The sequence below is a fragment of the Panthera tigris genome, chromosome D1 (assembly GCF_018350195.1).
Source record: "Panthera tigris isolate Pti1 chromosome D1, P.tigris_Pti1_mat1.1, whole genome shotgun sequence".
NCBI classification, from domain to species: Eukaryota; Metazoa; Chordata; class Mammalia; order Carnivora; family Felidae; genus Panthera; species Panthera tigris.
In genome coordinates, this window is record NC_056669.1 from 1,929,783 (window position 1) to 1,955,441 (window position 25,659).

The following is a 25,659-nucleotide window of genomic DNA, read 5'->3' on the forward strand; positions in this document are numbered from 1 at the left end:
TTTTTATCCTTTGTCTTGTTGATGTGGTGTATCACGTTGATTGATTTGTAAATACTGAACCAGTCTTCCATCCCAGGAATAAATCCTCCTTGGTTGTGGTGAATGATTTTTTTAATGTGGAATTGGATTCAGTTTGCTAATACTTTGTTGAGGATTTTTATATTGATGCTCATCAGAGTTATGGGCCTATAGTTCTTATTTTTCTTGTCTTTATCTGGATTTGGTGTCAGGGTCATGCTGGGCTCATAGAATGAATATGGAAATTTTTCTTCCTTTTCTATTTTTTGTAGTAGTTGGAGAAGAAGAGGTATTAACTCTTCTTTAAGTGTTTGGTAGAATTGATGTGTGAAGCCATCTCGTCCTGGACTTTTGTTTGTTGGGAGGTTTTTGATTACTGATTCAGTTTCACTGCTGGTAATCGGTCTGTTCAAATTTTCTATTTCTTCCTGCTTCAATTTTAGGAGGTTATGTGTTTCTAGAACTTTATCCATTTCTTCTAAGTTGTCCAATTTGTTGGCATATAATTTTTCATAATATTCTTTTATAATCCTTTGTATTTCTGTGCTGTCAGTTGTTACTACTCCTGTTTCATTTCTGGTTTTGAGTCCTTTGTGTGTCTCTCTCTCTCTCTCTCTTCTGATGAGTCTGGCTAAGAGTTTTCAAAGAACCACCTCCTGGTTTCATTGATCTATTGTTTTGTTAGTTTCTATATCATTTATGTCTGTTCTCATCTTATATTTTCTTCCCTCTATTGATTTTGGGATTGTTTGTTCTTCTTTTACTAGCTCCTTTACGTATAAGGTTATTAGGTCTTTTTATTGAGGAAGTTCACTGTTAATCCAATTCTTATTTCTTTGTAACTGATTAGTATTTTTCCTCTAAGAATGTTCTGTCTCTTATATCCTTACGTTTTACCATAGTATAAACAGGTGTGGATTTGTTTGTATCTGTTTGTTTGATAATCTGAGCCCTTGTAATTCCAAGTGCCAGCCTTTGTACTGGAACCTGTTTAGCTCCGTTTCCAACACCAGCTGGACTACATGCTGTATCATATCAACTACCTTGCTATCCATGACTGTGGCTGCATATTGCTGTTTTTAGCCCTGAAGTGGTGACGTGTTGGACAGTGATCCATTCAGGGCAGTGATAAAGTCAGCAACCCTGAATTCTCCCTTGCCTCGCCCCAGCCTGGGGCCCAGCCCTCTTCGGCGGTGGGTCACCGTACCCTACTGTTTACAAAGGTCTCCCAGATGTTCCCATTCTCAGGGTCCCATCTTCTGGTGTAGTGTTCTCTTGTTGTGTCCAAGACAGGATTCGCAGGTGGGACACAGTTTGCTCTCCTGTCTGGAAACAAGCGTAACTTTTAAAATTTCATTCTAATTTTTGTTTGTAAGATAAATATACGTTATTTCAAAATTACCATTATGTTAAACTCATACTGGCCATATTAATGTAGCAAGTATCTTGCACTTCATTCTGCTACAATTTGTTTTTTATCTCTTCTGTTTCCTTCCTGAATTTATTGTCATAATTTAGATTTCTGTTCTCTCATATGGATAACAGAAAACTCCAGATTTGACTCTCCTTCTAATAGATGCTTTCTCAAATCATATTTCTTATTATTATCACATTAATTTTACTAAGGGAAAAAGACTTTTTCACCACATGGCTCCATATCCAACCTTACTTCTAAGCTTCTTTCACAGTCTAGCAGACCTGAGTGCTGTGTGCACAAACCACCTCAGATTTGTGTATGAGGAGTTTCCGAGGGCTGTTTCCATATCCTTGAATAGGCTCACCATGCCAGCCACCAGTGATGGCCAGATAAGATCCCTGCATTTTACTCCTTTTCCTCTCCATGTTTCCCAATACTAATTTATAACTTGCACAACAATTCTCATGAAGGTTGTATTTTAAACCAGGCAAATTAAGATGTGGCCCTTAGGAAGAGGAATTCTGTTTTGTAAGAGTTTTGAAATTTATGCATGTAAATGTTTCAAATGCAACAACTTAGTACTACATTCCTTTTTTAGTTTTTCATCATTTTTTCTATGAGGTTATGGTTAATTACTAGCTAAACTTAAAGGTTAACTATATCTAAGCAATAATAATAATTTTTTGAAAAGTAATTATAAGGGAGTCACCCAGGTCCTAATCTTTTCCCATTAAATAGCTAGGAGACATTAATTGAATCACTTCTGGACTCTATGTTAGCTTTTTGTTAAAAAGGGACGCCAACCTCTTCTCTGCATTCATGCATTAACTCATTTTTCATTCATCAAGTATCTATTGATGTTTCTCTTAGATGCTATGTGCTATGGTTTGTTAAGATTTGATAATAATACTCAAAAATAGAGGTATTACAATGTTTTGGGGGAGCCCAGGTGAAGGAATGCTTAATTCTGCTGAAAGGAAGCCAGGGAATGTTACATGATGAGCGAGAAATCCTCTTGGTTGAAGACAAGGTGTGGTGTCGCAGAGAGAGAGAAGAGTGTGCCATGTGTGTTAGTCTGACCCGTGAGGGACAGGAATGCTTGGAGCAGAGTGACTGGCTGCACAGTCAGGCCTCTTCTGCAGGACTGGGTCGCAGTGGGTACGCGTCATTCGCCAGTGCTGTGGCAGCGCAAGTGCGGAGCAAGAGAAACGCGTCCAAGACGTCTCCCACGTGGAATCCATCCCTGTAGGACTCTGGTGCCGGTCTAATAAAAAATGGCTGTGAACAGTTTGGAAAGCATGAACTCTTCAGACATTAGGCTTTTTTGTTCGCAGTTCTTTAAAGATTTGTAGCTTTGGAAAACTTAGCGTAACAAGCCCTAATGGTCCTGATACCATGGCCGTATTCAAGATCTTTTCTTAATTTAGTCTTTCATGCTTGAGGTGGAATCTCTAAATTTTTAGTGACCCTATTAGTGATTATATCTATTTCAGGAGAAAATGCATATAAATATGTAATTGTAACTTTCAGCATCTGTTTGTTAATCATTAATTTATGTCACATCATTTTTTAAATAGTTCAGATGCATAATTTAGTAACATCTCTTATTTTGTGACATTTTTCTTAGGATTTCTGCTAAAAATAGTAACTTGAAAAACAATTTAATGAGCAAAATACTGAAAAGTATAACAGATAGAGAAGCCAGTTTCATTCAATATTATGCATGTTTGCATTTGAAAGATCAGTTCATGCTTTGAAATTTTTATTATGCGTGAGCTACCTCGCATCAATTTTTAATACCTGGTTGATGGTGACAACTGATGAGAATTACTGACATTCTGACCAATTTACATCTCCTTTACATGGCTTGAGAACTCCCACGACCTCTCACTGTGATTACCCACATGATAAGAGGTACACAGAAAACTGCCTCTTTTAGGTTGGGAGAATTGTTGGGAAAAAAATAGGTGATGGAATTTTTTCTGAACAATAATTGAACCTGTTGATCTCGTAACTATTTTACTATTTCTTTTTTCAGATGGTAGATTGTATGTTTGTCAAATTAATCTTTTAGGCCCAATAGCTTAATTTTAAAATAATGCATTGCAATTAAAGTACAAGAGAATTCTAGAATAAACAATAAGACTAGTACTTTCTTATATTCTTAAACTAAAATTATCTTTTAAATATATTATTTCTTCTCAGACTGCTTTTCGACTTTCTTCCCTTTTAATTAAGGTGAAATCCTATAAAATATGATGACTATGTCCTAGTTTTAGAAAATGTAAGGTAGGGAATATATCTATAATATATACCTCTGTTGGATAAAAACATTTCTCAGTTGTACTTAGAGCTATTTTGTTTTGTGGCTTTTTTTTTTCTTCCTAAAACATCTAAAATTCAGCAAGTATGATCTCCTGTCTCATTGATTCTCCAGGTGAAAGATGTCCTTTGGAATGTAATTCTTAGTAAAGCTTTACCCACCACCACTCCCACTCTCCTTCCCCCAGACCCTCACAGGTTTCACTCCTTTTGACAACAAGGAATGTGTAGCTTACATTAACTTAGATTCTCTCTGTCCCATTGCAGACAGCACAGTAGAAAACACACTAGGTATTTCAACAGATGATTTAATACAAGGGAATTGGTTATACATACGTCGCATGGCCAGAAAAGACAAAAAGGAAGAGTTGGAAGCACATGTTTGCAAGAAGCAACCACCTTTTGTTTGGGCTGGGGGACAGCAGGGAGGAGTCTGGGGTGAATGGCAGGCAGAGCCCCATGGAGGGGCCCATGGAGGGGCGGGGACTCAGGTGCAGGAGGGCGCTGCCCCTCAGAAGTGCTGGAACCTCTGTTGCTGGGGGTGCTGTAGGACTGGTGCCGGGAGCACCCCCAGGAGAAGCCCCTGGGTTTTCCCTTCTCCTCTGCAAATTCCACGTGGCTGAACCTCATGGGGCCTCAGCTGGCAAGAAACCCTCAATTTGCGGGAGTCTCAGCCTGGGCATCACAGAGCTACAGGAAGAAAAGCAAAGTGGGCGGATGGGAGCTGAGAAACAACCTCCCTCCACAAGCCAGGCATGCTCTTCGTTCGTTCTTCCTTCTGTTGTGTTTGCTTCTTGACTGGGTGTTTGCTTCAGTGATCCCCCTCCTCCTATTCCTAATTTAAACACTCTTGCAACTGTACCCCTCAATTTTTTACTTTTATGTTTTCATTGCTACTCACTTTTAAACAGTTTCTAAGTTGTGTTATGATTTCTACTTCTTTCATGCGTTTTTATTCATAAGTGGCTTTCCTGGTTACTTTTAGTCGCAGATTTCTACTCTTTGTGATCAGAGAATGCTGTCCTATGACACGTATCTTTGAAACTTGTTGAGACTTGCTTTATGGCCCATTATATCATTATGAAACATTTATTTTGTGTTATCTTTGAAAAGAATATGTGTTCTGCTGTGGTTGACTGCCATGTTGAAATTATGTTAAGTTTTTTAACTTTTTTTTTAATGTTTATTTTTGAGAGAGAAAGAGCATGAGCAGGGAAGGGGCAGAGAGAGAGGGAGTCACAGAATCTGAAGCAGGCTCCAGGCTCTGAGCCATCAGCACAAAACCCCATATGGGGCTCGAACTGACCGCACCGGAGTTAATCGCCTAACCGACTGAGCCACCCAGGCACCCCAAAATTAAGTTTTTTAAGTGTTTTGTTCACGACTCATACATTTATAAAATGTTTTTTTACTGTCACTTTTTGAGTTATGTAAAATCAGAACACTATCTCTTGAGAGGTTAAACTTTTCTGTAACTCTTAAAGTGTTTTTCTTCTGATATTAGTAAGTCTGCATGAACCTTCTTTTAATTATTCTTGGTTAGCTCTATCTTATTTCATACTTCTATTCTCAGCTTTCGGACCTTTTTATATGTGTGCATCATACAAAGAGCCCATAGGTGGTCTTTTTGTGATCTTTAAGTGGATCATTTCATCTATTTAATATTACTTTGGATTACTTTGTATTATTATGTCTTGTATTTTTCTTCTTTTCATTCCTTTGTTAATCTTCCTTTGGACTGATTGTTTTCTCTGATATCTTTCTCTCACAGTTTACAAATTGTACATGCTTTCTACCTTTTTAGTGGCATCCTAGTTAGTTTATCGTACCAACTTAGCTTATCAAAGTTAATGTAAATATATTTACTTATATGGAAGAGAATTGAAGAAGCTGAGAACATTATACACAACCCCAGCCTCATGGAGTTACTGTTACGTGTTTAAGTCTTGGCTGTTGTTTCCACTTCATGCTTGTTCTGACCGGGTCCCATGACTTCACTGTCCTGTACTCCTTCCTGCCTCCAGGACATTTCGGGTGACTGTCCTCCCCTTCTTCCTGAAGTCACAGGAGTCCTTTGGTGGGAAACTCTTTGCATCCTTATTTCTCTGAAAATGCCTTTAATGTATCCTCTGTTTTTATATATCTTTTAAATGTTTGTTTACTTCTGAGAGAGAGACCGAGCATGAGCAGGGGAGGGGCAGAGAGAGGGAGACACAGAATCCGAAGCAGGCTCTGGGGTTCCGAGCTGTCAGCACAGAGCCCGACGCGGGGCCTGAACTCACAAACTGTGAGATCATGACCTGAGCCGAAGTTGCACATTCAACCAACTGAGCCACCAGGCGCCCCGTCCTCTGTTTTCAAATGTTTATTTTTCCATATTAACAGTTACTGTCTCATTATATTGAAGGTACAGTGAGATGATTCTGCTCTTTTCTGCTCTCTGCTTTTGCTGCTAAGAAGTCCATTTTTGCTCCTTTGATTTATGTTTACTTTCATACTGCTTTTAAGATCTCTTTGCCTTGGTTTTCTGCAGTTTTACTGAGACTCAGCATGGATTTGTTTTCTTTCTCTCTTTAATTCATTCATTTTGAAATCTTGCTTAAGATTTAATGGGCTTTTGAATTTAGATTGCTCCTGTTCATCTGTGGGCAAGGTCAGTTGGACTCTTCACTCTGCTCTCCTCCTCCTCTTCTGGAACCTGAGTCAGGAGTCGGCCCACCCTCTTCTCTTTACTCACCGTGTGTCTTAGTTCTCTTACTTCCCACTTCCTGGTGTCCTTGTGATACATTCTTAATAAACTCTACCCATGTGTCTTCCGGTCCACTCCCTCTCTACTCAGTCAGATGTAATCTAGTATGGAAGTTTTACATTTTAACCCTTACTATTTTTATTTAATAACATCTTTTAACGCTTATTTATTATTGAGAGAGAGACAGAGCGCGAGCAGTGGAGGGACAGAGAGAGAAGGAGACACAGAATCTGAAGCAGGCTCCAGGCTCTCAAAACAGAGGCTGATGCAGGGCTCGAACCCGTGAACCATGAGATCATGACCTGAGCTGAAGTTGGAAGCTTAACTGACTGAGCCACCCAGGCACCCCAATAATTTTTAATTTTTAAAAGTTTGTTTCTTTTCCAGATGTTCTTGTTTATTTTAAGAATCTCTGTCAGTTCTAGAAACATTTACCATAATTGCTTTATGGTTTGTAGTGATTATTCCTGTATCTGAAGTCTTTGTGGATTTGATTCTTCTCTACATTGTATATGATAATTTGATGGCAGTGCCTTATTTACTTATATAGTATTTGGGTTTTTGTTAAGCCGTGACATGTAATTATTTTGGTAACATGACTTACAAAGGAGCTATTTGTAGCCTGGAATTAAAACGTATTGAACCATTCAGTTTAGAATGTAGGCTTAGGGTTTGGTTTAGGTTGGGTCAGCATCATGCACCCTTCAAATACTTTGAGATACCTCTAATCTGGAACTATACAAATTAAATTATCCTCTTGAAGTTCATTACAACCTCCAAAGTCGTGCATACAAACTAATGTTAAAGTTCCAACTGTGACAATTATTTTTTGAGGAGAAAGTCCTACATATACACTCACCACTCCACAGTTACTACCAAATTTTGATACGCACTTTCCCTCATAGTCCTTGGGGCACAGGTGAAGGCAGTTTATTTCTCTTTGACTCTTCTGCTGAAAGTGTAATCATTCAGGATTTTAATGGGGGGGGGGCGTCTTTTATCCTCTCCATTGACCAGATAGTGGACCTCATATCTGGTCTCACAACCCGTGATTATGAATGTGAAAGCTCAGGGTCACCAGCCCCAGTGACCTCAGGGCCCTGCTTGTCGTTGTCTCACTTGCAGTGCCGGCGCATAAAAAACCCTTTCTAGATTTCTCCGTGTCACCCCAAAAAGAGCCCGATTCTTATTTCACATACCATGAGACTTAGCTTTGTAGACATTTGTCTACAAAATTGCTCTGAACAGAAGGGATAATAAAACCTCTCTTATTTCTCTGAGAGGACCACAGGATAGACCTTGAATCAGTTCCTAAGCCCCAAGATGCTGGAGAGACCAGAGCATTATCTCTCTGGGTTTTTAAAGGTCAAAAGGGATAAAGCCCAAAACTGAGTCATCTCTTAGATCACTTGGCTCCTGGAGAGATTTTATTTGCACACCACAGTGTTGATTAGAATTCAAGCCCGTTGCATCTCCTAGAACTCCGTCTTTGGAGGGGAAGAGGAAGTCTGTAGAAGCAGAGCATGACCGGTCTCCCGTCCCCTGTGTACCTCACCCAGGGGCGTCTGGCTCACCTGGCCACCCCAAAAGGAAGGCCTTGGTCAAGGTACAAGGACAGTAACAGCACACTTATTTCTTATTGTGAGGTAATTAGTAAGTGATATCTCTAATCCAGAATACCTTGTGTTTGCATTCGGGATGAAATTAATAAAGATGAAAATTGAATACTCAGCACTTTGTTGTTTGAATAATTCTTCCTTCTCTCAAGGTTGTTTTTGGGTATGTGGAAGAACATGCTTTAATATTTTATTCAACATAGTTGTTTACGGCAGAAAATAGAAGCTGAAATACTTTATTTCTTACTTTGAGCGGTTGCAAAAACCATGTGTATGTGTCCTGTAAGTGACTGCACTTTGTGGACTGTCCTTCTCTGTTAAGTAATGCATTCAGTGTTGGAATGGTTTCTCACTGGCTCTGTGCCCTGACTGTTGAAACCTCAGTGCTCCATTTACTCTGAAAGTCATGAACCAGTTCACTTGCTGCGTTAGGATGTTGGCTTTTCTCAGACTTGGAAACAACGCGCACTCACACCAGCATCTTGTGCTGTCTTGTGTTTCTGAGAGTCTGTCATGCACATCAGCAAACCAAAGCATTTTGTTGCCGTGAAAAAATACCTCATTTTGAGGAGGGCGTGGAAGAAAAGACTGCTCAGCCAGTTAGAGATTTTCAGATCCAGTGACGTTTTTTCCTCGTTGGGAATCCACTCTTCTCTCTCTGCTTTTTGAATTGCTGAAACTGTTAGTATGTAACAAGATAACTTCACATGGAAAGTCATGGTGCGCCTGGCACATAGTCCCTATGCTAGAATGTTAGTCATTCCTGTCCTTCGATACCGTGGTCTGCGTTCAGTCTCTCAGTGTGCGACTTGTGGCTCTGTCATCCTTTCCTTGTCTGCTGCGTTCCCCTGGCGCAGTCACGGGGCAGATCGCCTGTGAAAGATTCTTGCCTAGGAGTCAATACGGTCTTGTTAATGTTCTGTTTTGTACAAGGGACAAATGGTTTTTCAAAAAACACGTACCACGTTATTGTGCATACCCACGTTTGATGTGAAAATGGCTGTCAGGGAACCTAGGGGTAAGGACAGTGGGGAAAGGGCCATTCACACCGACATCCGCCAGTGCCTTCCTCCCTGGGACTGCTGCTGGGTTTGCTTTTGTGGACATCTTTGGTTGGTACATAAAAGCTATGACATCTTCAAGGCGCCTGGATGGCTCAGTCGGTTAAGCGTCCGACTTTGGCTCAGGTCATGATCTTGCGGTTCGTGAGTTCAAGCCCCGCGTCGGGCTCTGTGCTGACAGGTTAGAGCCTGGAGCCTGTTTCAGATTCTGTGTCTCGCTCTCTCTGACCCTCCCCCATTCATGCTCTGTCTCTCTCTGTCTCAAAAATAGATAAACGTTAAAAAAAAAAAAAGCTATGACATTTTCAAGGCATTAGGAAATTAGCAAATAATTTATACCTGAAACAAAAACTCCTTTCTTTTTTTTTTTAATGTTAGCTCTCCCTAGCTTCCCGTCGTTTTCTTCTCAGAAGATGTAACAGCTGCTCCCCTCCCTTGTTGTTCAGCCTTGGCCTTGCTTGCTGTCAGTGTCACTACCTGGGCTGCCCCTGTACTTTAGTTCTTCAGCAGTTTATTGGGTGATGACACCCACCTGTCCTGGTTGAGCTCTGCTTGCTCCATTAATAATAATTGTAACTAATCGTAACTGAACTAAATGAAACTAAATGGATCTAAACTAAATGAAATGAGCATTAAGACGTGGCTGAAGCAGAGCCCCCGAGTCTGGCTGGCAAAAGCGGAGGGGCCCGCTGGAGTGTGTTCTGACAGCAAGCGGGACTTAACATCTGGGAGGTTATAAGTTAACAGCTCTGCTCAGAGAGTGGGAAGGATGGAGGACAAAGGGAGGGAGAGTTGCTGAGCCCCCGGATGACAGAGCTCAGTTTGGCGGGAACAAAGGCGCTCGCCAGCGCCATCTCCCTCACCCATCCCCCAGCCAAAATCCCAAAGGGAGCCAGTTCCTGCCAGTGAACTTGCTCGCTCCGTGCAAACACCCAAGGCTGTGCTTCTGTGGAGCCACCCCTCCGGCAGCGGGTCTGACTCCCTCCCGCTGCCACAGGGTCCCTCCTGAAGTGGATCGCCTAAGGAGAAGCGAGCTAAGCCTGCCCCTCCCGCCCCCGTGCACCTTGCCTACCCACCCCAGCTAATACGAGAGATCCCCAGCACCACAAGCCTGGCAGTGTGCAAGTAGCCCAGACGGGCCACGCCACCCCACAGTGAATCCCGCCCCTAGGAGAGGGGAAGAGAAGGCACACACCAGTCTGACTGTGGCCCCAGCGGTGGGCTGGGGGCAGACATCAGGTCTGACTGTGGCCCCGCCCACCAACTCCAGTTATACACCACAGCACAGGGGAAGGGCCCTGCAGGTCCGCACCACTCCAGGGAATATCCAAAATGACCAAACGGAAGAATTCCCCTCACAAGAATCTCCAGAAAATAACAACAGCTAATGAACTGATCAAAAAGGATTTAAATAATATAACAGAAAGTGAATTTAGAATAATAGTCATAAAATTAATCGCTGGGCTTGAAAACAGTATAGAGGACAGCAGAGAATCTATTGCTACAGACATCAAGGGACTAAGGAACAGTCAGGAGGAGCTGAAAAACGCTTTAAATGAGATGCAAAATAAAATGGAAATGACCACAGTTCGGATTGAAGAGGCAGAGGAGAGAATAGGTGAACTAGAAGATAAAATTATGGAAAAAGAGGAAGCTGAGAAAAAGAGAGATAAAAAAATCCAGGAGTATGAGGGGAAAATTAGAGAACTAAGTGATGCACTAAAGACAAATAATATTTGCATAATTGGTATTCCAGAGGAGGAAGAGAGAGGGAAAGGTGCTGAAGGTGTACTTGAAGAAATAATAGCTGAGAACTTCCTTGATCTGAGGAAGGAAAAAGGCATTGAAATCCAAGAGGCACAGAGAACTCCCTTCAGACGTAACTTGAATCGATCTTCTGCACGACATACCGTACTGAAACTGGAAAAATACAAGGATAAAGAGAAAATTCTGAAAGCAGCAAGGGATAGACGTGCCCTAACATATAAAGGGAGACCTATAAGACTCGTGACTGATCTCTCCTTTGAAACTTGGCAGGCCAGAAAGGCTTGGCACGATATCTACAGTGTGCTAAACAGAAAAAATATGCAGCCAAGAATCCTTTATCCAGCAAGTCTGTCATTTAGAATAGAAGGAGAGATAAAGGTTTTCCCAAACAAACAAAAACTGAAGGAATTTGTCACCACGAAACCAGCCCTACAAGAGATCCTAAGGGGGATCCTGTGAGACAAAGTACCAGAGACATCACTACAAGCATAAAACATACAGACATCACAATGACTCTAAACCCATATCTTTCTATAATAACACTGAATGTAAATGGATTAAATGAGCCAGCCAAAAGACACATGGTATCAGAATGTATAAAAAAACAAGACCCATCTATTTGCTGTCTACAAGAGACTCATTTTAGACCTGAGGACACCTTCAGATTGAGAGTGAGGGGATGGAGAACTATTTATCATGCTACTGGAAGCCAAAAGAAAGCTGGAGTAGCCATACTTATATCAGACAAACCAGACTTTAAATTAAAGGCTGTAACAAGAGATGAAGAAGGGCATTATATAATAATTACAGGGTCTATCCATCAGGAAGAGCTAACAATTATAAATGTCTATGCGCCGAATACGGGAGCCCCCAAAATATATAAAACAATTACTCATAAACATAAGCAACCTTATTGATAAGAATGTGGTAATTGCAGGGGACTTTAACACTCCACTTACAGCAATGGATAGATCATCTAGACACACGGTCAATAAAGAAACAAGGGCCCTGAATGATACATTGGACCAGATGGACTTGACAGATATATTTAGAACTCTGCATCCCAAAACAACAGAATATACTTTCTTCTCGAGTGCACATGGAACATTCTCCAAGATAGATCACATATGGGTCACAAAACAGCCCTTCATAAGTATACAAGAATTGAAATCATACCATGTATACTTTCAGACCACAATGGTATGAAGCTTGAAATCAACCACAGGAAAAAGTCTGGAAAACCTCCAAAAGCATGGAGGTTAAAGAACACCCTACTAAAGAATGAGTGGGTCAACCAGGCAATTAGAGAAGAAATTAAAAAATATATGGAAACAGATGAAAATGAAAATACAACAATCCAAACGCTTTGGGATGCAGCGAAGGCAGTCCTGAGAGGAAAATACATTGCAATCCAGGCCTATCTCAAGAAACAAGAAAAATCCCAAATACAAAATCTAACAGCACACCTAAAGGAAATAGAAGCAGAGCAGCAAAGGCAGCCTAAACCCAGCAGAAGAAGAGAAATAATAAAGATCAGAGCAGAAATAAACAATATAGAATCTAAAAAAACTGGAGAGCAGATCAACGAAACCAAGATTGGTTTTTTGAAAAACTAAACAAAATTGACAAACCTCTAGCCAGGCTTCTCAAGAAGAAAAGGCAGAGGACCCAAATAGATAAAATCATGAATGAAAATGGAATTATTACAACCAATCCCTCAGAGATACAAACAATTATCAGGGAATACTATGAAAAATTATATGCCAACAAACTGGACAACCTGGAAGAAATGGACAAATTCCTAAACACCCATACTCTTCTAAAACTCAATCTGGAGGACATAGAAAGTTTGAACAGACCCATAACCAGCGAAGTAATGGAATGGGTTATCAAAAATTTCCCAACAAATAAGAGTCCAGGACCAGATGGCTTCCCAGGGGAGTTCTACCAGACATTTAAAGCAGAGATAGTACCTATTCTTCTCAAGCTATTCCAAGAAATAGAAAGGGAAGGAAAACTTCCAGACTCATTCTATGAAGCCAGTATTACTTTGATTACTAATCCAGACAGAGACCCAGTAAAAAAGAACTACAGGCCAATATCCCTGATGAATATGGATGCAAAAATTCTCAATAAGATACTAGCAAATCGAATTCAACAGCATATAAAAAGAATTATTCACCATGATCAAGTGGGATTCATTCCTGGGATGCAGGGCTGGTTCAACATTCGCAAATCAATCAACGTGATACATCACATTAATAACAGAAAAGAGAAGAACCATATGATCCTGTCAATCGAGGCAGAAAAGGCATTTGACAAAATTCAGCACCCTTTCTTAATAAAAACCCTTGGGAAAGTCGGGATAGAAGGAACATACTTAAACATCATAAAAGCCATTTATGAAAAGCCCACAGCTAATATCATCCTCCATGGGGAGAAACTGAGAGCTTTTTCCCTGAGATCAGGAACACGACAGGGATGCCCACTCTCACCGCTGTTGTTTAACATAGTGTTGGAAGTGCTAGCATCAGCAATCAGACAACAAAAGGAAATCAAAGGCATCAAAATTGGCAAAGATGAAGTCAAGCTTTTGCTTTTGGCAGATGACATGATACTATACATGGGAAATCTGACAGACTCCACCAAAAGTCTGCTAGAACTGATACATGAATCCAGCAAAGTTGCAGGATACAAAATCAATGTACGGAAATCAGTTGCATTCTTATACACTAACAATGAAGCAACAGAAAGACAAATAAAGAAACTGATCCCATTCACAGTTGCACCAAGAAGCATAAAATACCTAGGAATAAATCTAACCAAAGATGTAAAAGATCTGTATGCTGAAAACTATAGAAAGCTTATGAAGGTAATTGAAGAAGATATAAAGAAATGGAAAGACATTCCCTGCTCATGGATTGGAAGAATAAATAGTGTCAAAATGTCAATACTACCCAAAGCTATCTACACATTCAATGCAATCCCAATCAAAATTGCACCAGGATTCTTCTCGAAACTAGAACAAGCAGTCCTAAAATTCATATGGAACCACAAAAGGCCCCGAATATCCAAAGTAATTTTGAAGAAGAAGACCAAAGCAGGAGACATCACAATCCCCAACTTTAGCCTCTACTACAAAGCTGTCATCATCAAGACAGCATGGTATTGGCACAAAAACAGACACATAGACCAATGGAATAGAATAGAAACCCCAGAACTAGACCCACAAACATATGGCCAACTAACCTTTGACAAAGCAGGAAAGAACATCCAATGGAAAAAAGACAGTCTCTTTAACAAATGGTGCTGGGAGAACTGGACAGCAACATGCAGAAGGTTGAAACTAGACCACTTTCTCACACCATTCACAAAAATAAACTCAAAATGGATAAAGGACCTGAATGTGAGACAGGAAACCATCAAAACCCTAGAGGAGAAAGCAGGAAAAGACCTCTCTGACCTCAGCCGTAGCAATCTCTTACTCGACACATCCCCAAAGGCAAGGGAATTAAAAGCAAAAATGAATTACTGGGACCTTATGAAGATAAAAAGCTTCTGCACAGCAAAGGAAACAATCAACAAAACTAAAGGGCAACCAATGGAATGGGAAAAGGTATTTGCAAATGACATATCAGACAAAGGGCTAGTATCCAAAATCTATAAAGAGCTCACCAAACTCCACACCCGAAAAACAAATAACCCAGTGAAGAAATGGGCAGAAAACATGAATAGACACTTTTCTAAAGAAGACATCCGGGTGGCCAACAGGCACATGAAAAGATGCTCAACGTCGCTCCTCATCAGGGAAATACAAATCAAAACCACACTCAGATATCACCTCACACCAGTCAGAGTGGCCAAAATGAACAAATCAGGAGACTATAGATGCTGGAGAGGATGTGGAGAAACGGGAACCCTCTTGCACTGTTGGTGGGAATGCAAATTGGTGCAGCCACTCTGGAAAGCAGTGTGGAGGTTCCTCAGAAAATTAAAAATAGACCTACCCTATGACCCAGCAGTAGCACTGCTAGGAATTTACCCAAGGGATACAGGAGTACTGATGCATAGGGGCACTTGTACCCCAATGTTTACAGCAGCACTCTCCACAATAGCCAAATTATGGAAAGAGCCTAAATGTCCATCAACTGATGAATGGATAAAGAAATTGTGGTTTATATACACAATGGAATACTATGTGGCAATGAGAAAGAACGAAATATGGCCCTTTGTAGCAATGTGGATGGAACTGGAGAGTGTGATGCTAAGTGAAATAAGCCATACAGAGAAAGACAGATACCATATGTTTTCACTCTTATGTAGATCCTGAGAAACATAACAGAAACCCACGGGGGAGGGGAAGGAAAAAGAAAAAAAAGGTTAGAGTGAGAGAGAGACAAAGCATAAGAGACTCTTAAAAACTGAGAACAAACTGAGGGTTGACAGGGGGTGGGAGGGAGGAGAGGGTGGGTGATGGGTATTGAGGAGGGCACCTTTTGGGATGAGCACTGGGTGTTGTATGGAATCCAATTTGATAATAAATTTCCTATATTGAAAAAAAAAAGACCGTGGCTGGTTTGGGGGCGCCTGGGTGGTTCATTCAGTTGAGCGTCCGACTTTAGCTCAGGTCATGATCTCGCGGTCTGTGAGTTCGAGCCTTGCGTCGGGCTCTGTGCTGACATCTCAGAGCCTGGAGCCTGCTTTGGATTCTGTGTCTCGCTCTCTCTCTGCCCCTCCCCCATTCATGGTCTGTCTCTCTCTCTCAAAAATAAATAAACTTTAAAAAAAATTAAAACTAAATAAATAAACAAACATGGCTGGTTTGGATTCCTTTGGTTCATTCAGGACCTTGGCATAGATCCTAGGAATAGTCAGTCGTTACCACGTTTAGTAAAGCTGTGTTTGACCAGTGAAATGAAATGACAGAGCAGCCATCTGACCTGGTAATGGGCTGTCGGTTCTTTCTGCCCTTGAACTTCCTCTTAGAACTTAGTCCTATTTTATTTCCTTTTTTGTTCCCTTCCTCCCCTTTCCCTTCCACAGTCTTGTCAGAAATCCACTTCTGGAGAGACATAGTTTCTTCCAGGAATGTCAAACTTTTGCCCTTCTCATTAAGAATGCATTTATACTTATATGCATTATATGTATGCAGTACATACGTGTGTCTATTTAGGAATGGGTTTGTATATAGATTACATGTACGTGTTACCTATGTGTGTCTGATTAGGAACGCGTTTATATATGTGTTACACGTGTGTGTGTGTGTGTGTGTGTGTGTGTGTGTGTGTGTGTGTGAGAGAGAGAGAGAGAGAGAGAGAGACAGACAGACAGACAGACAGAAGAGCCGTCCCCCTGTTGTCCCAGAACCACTGCACCTGTTCTCTACTCTACCTTGGGGTCTCTTAGTTTCCGGCTGCTGGAAAGAAACCATTGTCTCTTATCCGGAGGCCCAGTGGGATCTGCGTGGCCCTGGAGTGTCTCTCGTTAGCTGTGTGCTCTCCCCGAGCCTCCCCGTGATCGCAAGAATGAAGCACTCCCTTAACTGAAACCTTAAGTCACACACTCATTTCTGTTTTTGAATTGAGTAAACTCTTGGTTTGGGCTTAATCATAGGGATTAAGACTCAGGAAAGGTGGTTTCTGCCCCAGAAAGATTTTAGGAAATAGTTATCTAGAGAAGAATGAAGAATTACCAGAGGATGAAAGTGAACTTACTACTGCATGGAAATGAAGACATTACCCCCTTTTCTGTAACCTTTGTAGAACTACCTATCTGTTGTGTCTGTTTCTAGTTTGTTTTTTGGCTCTTTAAAATGATTGTATGTTGAGTCTTTTAATATCTTCCTTATCCTAGAAAAAGTATGTTGGACAAAGACATGGCCATGTGACCAGGAGAAACCACCGCCTCTGTGCACTTGTTGGTCATTGTTGTATACACCGTGGGTAAACGTACAAGAGACCGCAGTCTTACCAGTGTCATCAAGTCACATATCTCAGAGGACCTTGATGTCACATAGACCAATGCATGAGTCAGTGATAATGTCCCCTAGAGCCTGGCAAAGTACCACCCAAGGGACACACCTGCCCTCATTTTCTGGAAATAGTTTTATTGAAACCCTGCCTTGTCTTTTCATTTCTGTGCTGTCTGTGGCCACTTCGACACCACAACAGCATAGTTGAGTAATTATGACAGAGAACTTAGGACCCACAAAGCCTGGTGTGTTTGCTCTCTGGACCTTTGTGGGAAAAATTGCTAACCTTTGGCGTAGTCAATGCTAGAATTTCCATGGGTGACAAAAATACTCTGAGAGAGAACCATCTTCTAAAATCTCTGTTAAAAACAAAATACTACTTCTTGTGTCATTTTACTTAAGTCTAATATAGTATCCTAGTTAGAAAATTATTTCAGTTAAAATACAAAATCCTGGATTTGCACCTATTTTGTGCCCAGTTAGGGTAGGTTTCCTTGTCTAAAAGATAATCCTTGCTTCATAGTTAAGATTTAAAGTATCCATAACCATTTCCCCCAGCAGCTCCATAATCACATAATGATTTTCTCTGAATACACTTAGCTTTTTAATGACAAGATGAACTTTAAAATGTCAAAGCCATTCTTCAAAGGAACACAATTTACTCAAATGTATTTAGTCATTAGAAAAAGGCTTTCCCTAAAATAATCAGCTGAGTAAAGATATAACTGTAATCCCTCAGTAGTTTCACCACAAATTATGCTGTTTGGATGTTGTAATTTATTCATGGTGATTTTAGCTCATACGTATTTGAATTAAATATCCATTCACATTTGTTTGAAAGCGTGATTTCTTCTCTGTGTATTCGTAGTGTAGCTGTACTGTGCTCTCTGCATTGGCTCAGAGGGGCCATCGATCCCCATTCTTGCTGCTATGCGGACCACTGCTGCTAAGTGTGGCTCCCCCAGACCCCTGCCTACCCCCTTTCCTGTGTGGTTCCACATGTAACACATGTGGCCACCTTAAGACACCAGGGTTTCAAAACCGAGTGGGATCACAGAGGATCTTAGTACCTTGTGAAGTGTTGTGGTGTCAGTAGTTTATGCCACGTTTCCAGAAGGATGACATGGCATACTGTTCTTTTAGAACTCCAACCTGATTCATCAGAAGGTGTGTCCTCCTAACGATCGACAAGGGTCTCCAGTACTGTCCTTCATCGTCCTGGAACAGTTCAATGCCATTCGCTTAGTGCAGACCGTCCACCAGTCTCTTGCCGCTCTCAGCAAAGTCATCAGAGGGACCACCTTACTGAGTTCAGAAGTACAGAAACTGGCCAGCGCTTTACTAAACCAAAAGGTAAGCCCACTTAAGGACACGTGTTTTTATTTCCTTATAAAAAGTGACTGTTCCATTATGTATACATTTGTCAAGTCTTACAGTTAATAGTAATAGAAAATCCAAGTCAAACTAGCTTAAGCCAGGTAGGAATTCATTGGCTGATATAAGTGGAGGATCCCAGAGGGGCCAACATGAAGTCAGCTTGAGGCAGGGGCTTCAAATTGTCACTAGGATCTTAGCTTGTGTTGTTTATCTACCTGTCTAGGCACGTCGTATGTGAGTGCATAGACATACACACATGTATATGTGTGCATGTGTTTTTGTATATATGTATGTATGTGTATATATGCACATAGGTGTGTATGTTTGTATATGTATGTGTGTGTATGGAAGTGTATATATGAATGCGTATGTGTGTATATATATGTATGTATGTGTATATATGTGTGTATGTGTATATGTATGTGTGTATATATATGTATGTGTGTATGGATGGGTGGGTGTGTATATATGTACATGTGCATGTACATATGGATATATGTATATGTATGTGTGTATATACGTGTGTGTATGTATGCATGCGTGTATACATGTAGGTGTGTATGCACATGTGTGTATATATGTATGTGTGTATATATGTATGTGTATACGTATGGATGGATGTGTATATATGCATGTGTGTATATATGTATGTGTGCATGTGTATGTGTATATATGTATGTGTGTAAGTATGGATGGGTGTGTATGTGTGTATATATGTATGTGTATATATGTACGTGTCTACATATGGGTGGATGTGTATATATGTATGTATGTGTATGCATATATGTATGGATGTGTATATATGTATGTGTGTGTATATATGGTGTGTGTATATGTATGCATGTGTACATATATGTGTATGTATGCATGTATGCATGTGTGTGTATGTGTGTGTGTGCATGTATGGATGGGTGTGTATATATGTGTATATGCATGCGTGTGTGTATATGTGTATGTATGTGTGTATTATGCATGCATGTGTGTGTATATATATGTATGTGTGTGTGCATGTGTATGTATATGTGTATATATGTATATGTGTATATATGTATGTGTGTATGGATGGATGTGTATGTATGTATGCATGTGTACATTTATATGTATGTGTGTATATATGCATGTGTGTATGTATGAGTGGATGTGTATATATGTATGCGTGTGTCTATGTATGTGTGTGTGTGTGTATGTATATATATGTATGTATGTGTGTTGATTTCACTTTGGGGCAGGTTCTCTGTACATGGTGGTATCCTGGCAGTCTGAGTCTTATTATCCTCTGAGCTCCAAGTCCAACAGAAAAGAAACCTTTTTCCCGGTAACTCAAGCAAAAATCTTGGGATTAGCTGTAATCCAAAATGATTGGCTTGTGTAGTCCCTTGGTTGTTCTCTGGGCAGGATTTGCAAAGCTCTCATCGGTAGGGCTTCGCCTGAATGCCCGTCCCAGCAGCTGGAGATAGATTCAGCTTCATCTGTTAACGTGTATACTGCAAGTAAGGGAGGGATGGTTATCTGGTGGAAAAATCAAGGTACTTTTAGCAGAAGAAAGGGAAATCATGTCTCTTGCTGAATAATTAGCATGTGTGTAACATGTATGTATGTGTGTACGTACAGACATGTACACGTCAGTAAAATCCGTGTATTACAGATCCATAGGGAGAAACAAAATGATTGGAGTATCTGCCATAGGTTTATTTTAGTGACTTGGAGAACATAAACCCTGCAGAACTTGGCGTCTGGAGAAGATGTCCCTGGGTTCTATAGGAACTTAGAAAAGAGTCTGATTCTCCCCCCACGCCCTGACACTGTTTACCCTTAACATAGGGAAAACCCTGATGCTCAACTTAAAGTCTGGTCTATTTGAACATAGAAGATGGCGTTGTTACAACTACTTGAATCAGTCATAATCAAAATACTATAGTATGTTACACTAGAAGTTGTATCTAATTGATTTTTAATTTAAAGTAGATACATCACCTATCATGAAAGCTTCTTACCATTTCAAGGAAACACAGGATTCTAAGAGCTTTGAAGAACTTTCCGTTAATTAGCTCATTAATCACCACGTTAACAATACAAAGTGGTGCTACTGTTAACATTATTCTAGTGTGAGGATCCTGAGGCAGAATGTGTTAAGTGACCTAACCAGAGACACAGAGGTATTAAATGGCTTAACTATTACACCAGTAGTTGTACAGTCAAGATGAACCCAGGCAGGTCTCCCTTCCATATAAATGTAAAAGATGTAAATTTATCAACACTTTAATCTTCATGAGAGTGTATTTCTTTAAAATCCAACTACATGCTGCCTAAGGGCAAGATGTATGGTGTTACATTTAATTACAGTGGAATTAGGTGTAGGAGGAGAGTAACACTGATGGCAGAACACCGCTTGTACAGTAGAGAACAGAGTTCAGGGGGACTCGTGTACAATGGAGTGTAGAAAATTAAGCTTAGGTCAGATCTTCAGGCTTTTAAAAAGCCGAAGAAAAGGTGTTGGGATTAAAATCTGTAGGCAATAAGAGTATTTTTATGTAGAAATAATGACACAGAATGGCTAAGAATGTGGCCTGTGGAATAGGTCTGTCTGCCACTTAGGAGCTGTGTGACTGTGGGCAAGTCACGTAAGCCTCTCTAAACTTTTTTTTTAAGTTTATTATGATTTTCTAATATAATTTATTGTCTAGTTAGCTAACCTACAGAGTTTATAGTGAGCTCTTTGTTTTGAGAGTAGATTTCCCATGGTTCATCACTTACATACAACACCCAGTGCTCATCCCAACAAGTCCCCTCCTCAGTGCCCATCCCCCATCTAGCCCATCCTCCAACCCACCCCCCCCCCCGCAACCCTGTTTGTTCACTGTCTTTAAGAGTCTCTTATGGTTTGCCTCGCCCTCTGTTTGACACCATTTTTTCCCCTTCCCTTCCCCCGTTGTCTTCTGTTAAGTTTCTCAAATTCCACATATGAGTGAAAACATGTTATCTTTCTCTGACTGACATCTTTCACTTAGCATAATACTTTCCAGTTCCATCCACGTTGTTGTAAATGGCATGATTTCATTCTTTTGAGAGAGAGGGAGAGAAGGCGTGTGCGCGCATGCCAGCAGGGCAGAAGCAGAGAGAGAGGGAGACGGAGAATCCCAAGCAGGCTCCGCATCACGGGGGGCTCCATCCCACAAACCATGAGACCATGACCTGAGCCGAAATCGAGAGTCGGATGCCTAACCCACTGAGCCTCCCAGGTGCCCCTAAACTTAGTTTTCTTATTTGTCAAATAAGGATAATAATGGTACCTACTCTAAGGGATTGGTATGGAAATTAAATTGACTCATAGGTAAAGTGCTTGGCACTTTAGAGCAAGCACCCTCTAAATTTTAGTTGTTTTTGTTACTGTTACTTTAAGAGAACTTTTTTATGTAAAAAGCTGCTTTTGGAGTAGCTGACTGGTAACACTGCAAAACGAGTTAACAGAAGTAGGGATGCCACATACGTTATTGTGTAGTCACCCTAGCAAGAGGTGGTTAGGGCCTGGAGTGGGGTAATCGAGGGGGTCATATGTGGTGTTAATCGGCATACCTGGCCTGTAAACCATCTGGGTGAATTTGGGCATAAACACTTGAAAAAATGAAATATTTTTTATAATTGTATAATAATGTGGCTTACATTAAGACCATATTGAAAGATAAAAAATTCAATGGGCTTTATTATGTGAACATTTCCCATGAGTAGGACCAAGGGATGGTGTTTTTCGCGAGGTCATAGATTTTTCATTCTTGATAGCAAGTCTTTCTCTTCTTTGGCTCACTGAGCTCTACTCAGTGTTTGCACACTTGGCACAGCACAGGGCCGGATGACTTCTTCATTACGGTGAGTTGAGGGTGTAAACAATCTTCATTAATGTATTAAATGAAGGTTTGTGTGTTACACTTGGAATTGAGATATGCAGCCTCTAAAATATCACTGTTTTTGAAATACTTTTTGTAATTTGCCAAAAAGTATTTCAAAAACAGTGATATTGAAAACAAATTGATTAAACTTCTTTCCGAGGATGAAAGTATGTCGTGCAAAGCATATTTATATTATACCCCAGAGAGTGTCTCGAGATGTGTCCGGGTGTCTGATGAGACTCCGCTGAGACCAGGCTGACCTTCACCAAGACAAGATCCGTAAAATAGTTTCTGACATTTACTTTCCAATGAGTTTTACCAAAAATTGTGGGTCCAGTACTATCCCATTTCTTTCAAGATAAAAAGTAAATGTTTTATTACATTTGAATGTGACAAGTTCTGTATTAAGTGATATGATTTAATGTAATTTAGTAAATAGTTCAGTACTTGACATTTTCTTTACTGTGTCTGACATGATTGGAGTAAGACTTTTCTTAAGAGAATTATTACTTTTATTTGTTTGACAGATTCTGATAATCTACTAAAACTTCTTTTGTAAAAAGTCACAATACTTACAATGTTTGTTAAAGACAACAATACTGTAAAATATTGTTACTCTTCTTTTCATATTAGGACATAGGCTTTAAATTACAATTTAAAAGCTAAGAATTGAAAAGATACAGTACAAAATCATTTCGTCCTTCTGGCTGAACAGTGCACTCTGTTCAGATGGGCATCTCTACGTACGGAGCTGCACTGCCGAGGCTCAGGGCGTCTAAGAGTTAAGATCTCCTCTGCTGCACAGTGTGTCCTTTACTCCTGTCCCTGCCCTGGTCTCCTTGACAGCAGGGGTCTCACAGTGGGTCCTCCAGACCAGGTGCACCCACAGCACCTAGGCCCCAACCCTGACTGTGGTGATCATACTCTGTGTTACCCTGACTCTGCGTGTTGTCAGACATTGACGTGGTTCTGCTGCGTGCCCACACCGTCTGTGGTCAGAACTCTGTGAAGACAGGTGGGAGCCGTGGTTACCTTCAGGCTTCCCTGCCCCACCCACCAGTGTCGATGACCACCCCCATCATTGCTCCCTCTTCTAAAGTTTACCTACCTTCATGCAAATAGTGCTTTAAAAAGTCATCAAATGTTTAACCGAATGATAATCATTAATAGTGAATGATTGGCGTTTTTCTATTAAAGTAGTACCACACGTTTTACATAAACTTTACCAGTTCAGAGCACTTTTGTAGCCCTTTGCTCATCTTCTGCTCTCATCATCCCCCTTCTACTTAGAAAACTAAAGCAGAAAGGGGATGCTATCCTATAAAGTGTCAGAGCCCACACTGCAATCCCCATGGTGTTTCCTACATCTGTGTTCTTCCCACCCTGTCCACCACTTACTCATTACTTATATCACACAGCTACACAGTGGTCTTTGTTCTAAGAGACACTCACCTGCTTTGTGAGCATTGAACTCCACATACTCCTCTCCAAAGGCTTACAAATGCTGGCATGGAATTGCCCCATCTCCTCGTCTCTCGCTTCACTTATAACTAGAATTCTGTTAGACAAACGTACAAATGGAAATCAGTTCCTACTGATGTACATAAGAGCACAGGGGCCTGTGAAGACCCAGAATCTACAGTATCTTGGAATTCTCTTTCAGTATACCTAACTTAATACCATTTTTGTGCATGATAAGAGAACATATACTTTTTCTTTTTAGAAGAGATTTTAACTTTAGAGTTTATTCTTCTCTTTGTCCTTTTTTCTTAATTTAGCAGTGGAAATGGAAGTACAGTGTTATAAGACTTTCATGCTATATGTGAAGTTTCATTAATATTATTTGAAGTTTTATTAGCATCCCTTAATATTTATTGTTATTTGAAGATAGACCATAGTAAGTTAAAAGTGTGTACTAGGGAGGGGCCAAGATGGTGGAGCAGGTGGAAGTTCTCTGCTTCTCTCGTCCTTGAAATGCAGCTAGATCAGCACCAAACCATCCTGCACACCTAGAAAATTGATCTGAGGATTAACAGAACAATCTGCATAACTTGAGCCACAGAACTCAGCAGATATGAGGCACGAAGAGGTGAACTGGGGGAGAGAGAAGCCATGGAGGGTAGGGAGCTATTGCAGAGAAAGGACAGAGATGGGGGGAGTGCAGGAAAAGCATGCCCCCCAAGAGCAGCTGGAGAGAAAGAGAAAGAGTGGAAACATCCACAAGGGATTGAACAAGAAAGGGAGAAAGGAGAGGGTTTTGGCACTATTAGGACTCTAGAAACGGGAGCACAGAGTTGGAAACTCCAAAGCTCGATAGCTGGTGGAGCTTTCCTCGCTGGTGGCGAGGAAAGGTGAATCCCCATTAACAGGCAGCGAGGTCCTCGGGGCACATGGGGAGAAACGGTTCACCTGCTTGAAGGGCATTTGGTAGAGGCTATGTGGTCTCTCCATGGGCATAGGTGCCAATGGACCCTGGAGAATAGCCACGTTTGGTGGTGTTGGAACAAGGACATTAGGTTACAGTGAAGCCTGGTGCCATTTGTGTGTTGTGATTTGTCATAGTCCCTGAACCACTACTGCTACACAGTCGTGCGTACTTTTTCTAGGGCAGGCTGGCACCTGGTGGCAGTCTCTGGACCTCTGCAGTGGCACGGTTGCATGAGCATTCCTGGAGGCAGCCAGCAGCCAGCCATTGCTCGGGGAGACCCTCCCCCAGAAGGTTAGAGCAGGTCCAAACTGCAGGGCTCTCAGAAGTGAGGGGTTTGGAAGCACAGCCCCTTCTGACATAAAATTTGGGAGAGAGGTACTGCCTGGCAGGCTGACAGCATGGACATAGACAGTGTAGAAGCGGGGAGTGGATGGAAACCAGAGACAAAGGAGGCATGCCTGATGACTGCTTGGTGAGAGCACAGAATTCTGGTGTTAGAGACTGGGAAGCTGCGTGATGCCATTTTCACCTCTCCTGCACACGCACATGCGCACACACTGATCCACCCCAGTAACCTAAGCAGTACCACTTAGTGGAGAATGGAGCTATCACACCAAGCGCTTACCCAACTGTGCCCTCCAAGAACATGCTCTACAAGACCACTACAAGTCCCTCTGCCTGCTTAGTGCACAGACTATAAAGTGCTTCATAGTTAGATTTCTAGGGGAAACTGAATGTAATTTCATTCTATGCACTGGTCCATCGAGTCCTTTTTTTTCCTTATTCTTGGGTGCAAAAAGAGAAAAAAATTATTTTCATTATCTGTTTTTATGAAAAAGTTTTAAAATTTCTTTTACTATATACTCCATATTTTTATTTTTTTGTGAATTGTTTATTCTATTTTACTTTATTTCATTTTATTCTATTTTATTGTATACCTTTCTATTAATTTTTAATGGTTTGTCTTTTTTATTTTCTATCCCTTTTTTCTCTATTCTTTCAAGCTTATTTCAACAACCAGACAAAAATACATGTAAGATCTAGCTTCC

At 40.8% G+C, this 25,659-nt stretch overlaps 1 protein-coding gene across 3 annotated transcripts in view; it reads left to right on the plus strand.

Moving 5' to 3' along the window:
• The window catches only part of DYNC2H1 (dynein cytoplasmic 2 heavy chain 1), a 342,976-nt gene that overhangs the window by 241,046 nt on the left and 76,271 nt on the right, over positions 1–25,659 (plus strand). For all 3 annotated transcript variants that reach the window (XR_006208595.1, XM_042959288.1, XM_042959289.1), the window contains exon 84: positions 18,065–18,274. Coding sequence is in view for 2 of the 3 variants with exons in the window: in XM_042959288.1 (XP_042815222.1) it covers positions 18,065–18,274 (210 nt within the window). In the remaining variant the exon portion in view is untranslated. The remainder of the gene's footprint in view (positions 1–18,064; positions 18,275–25,659) is intronic.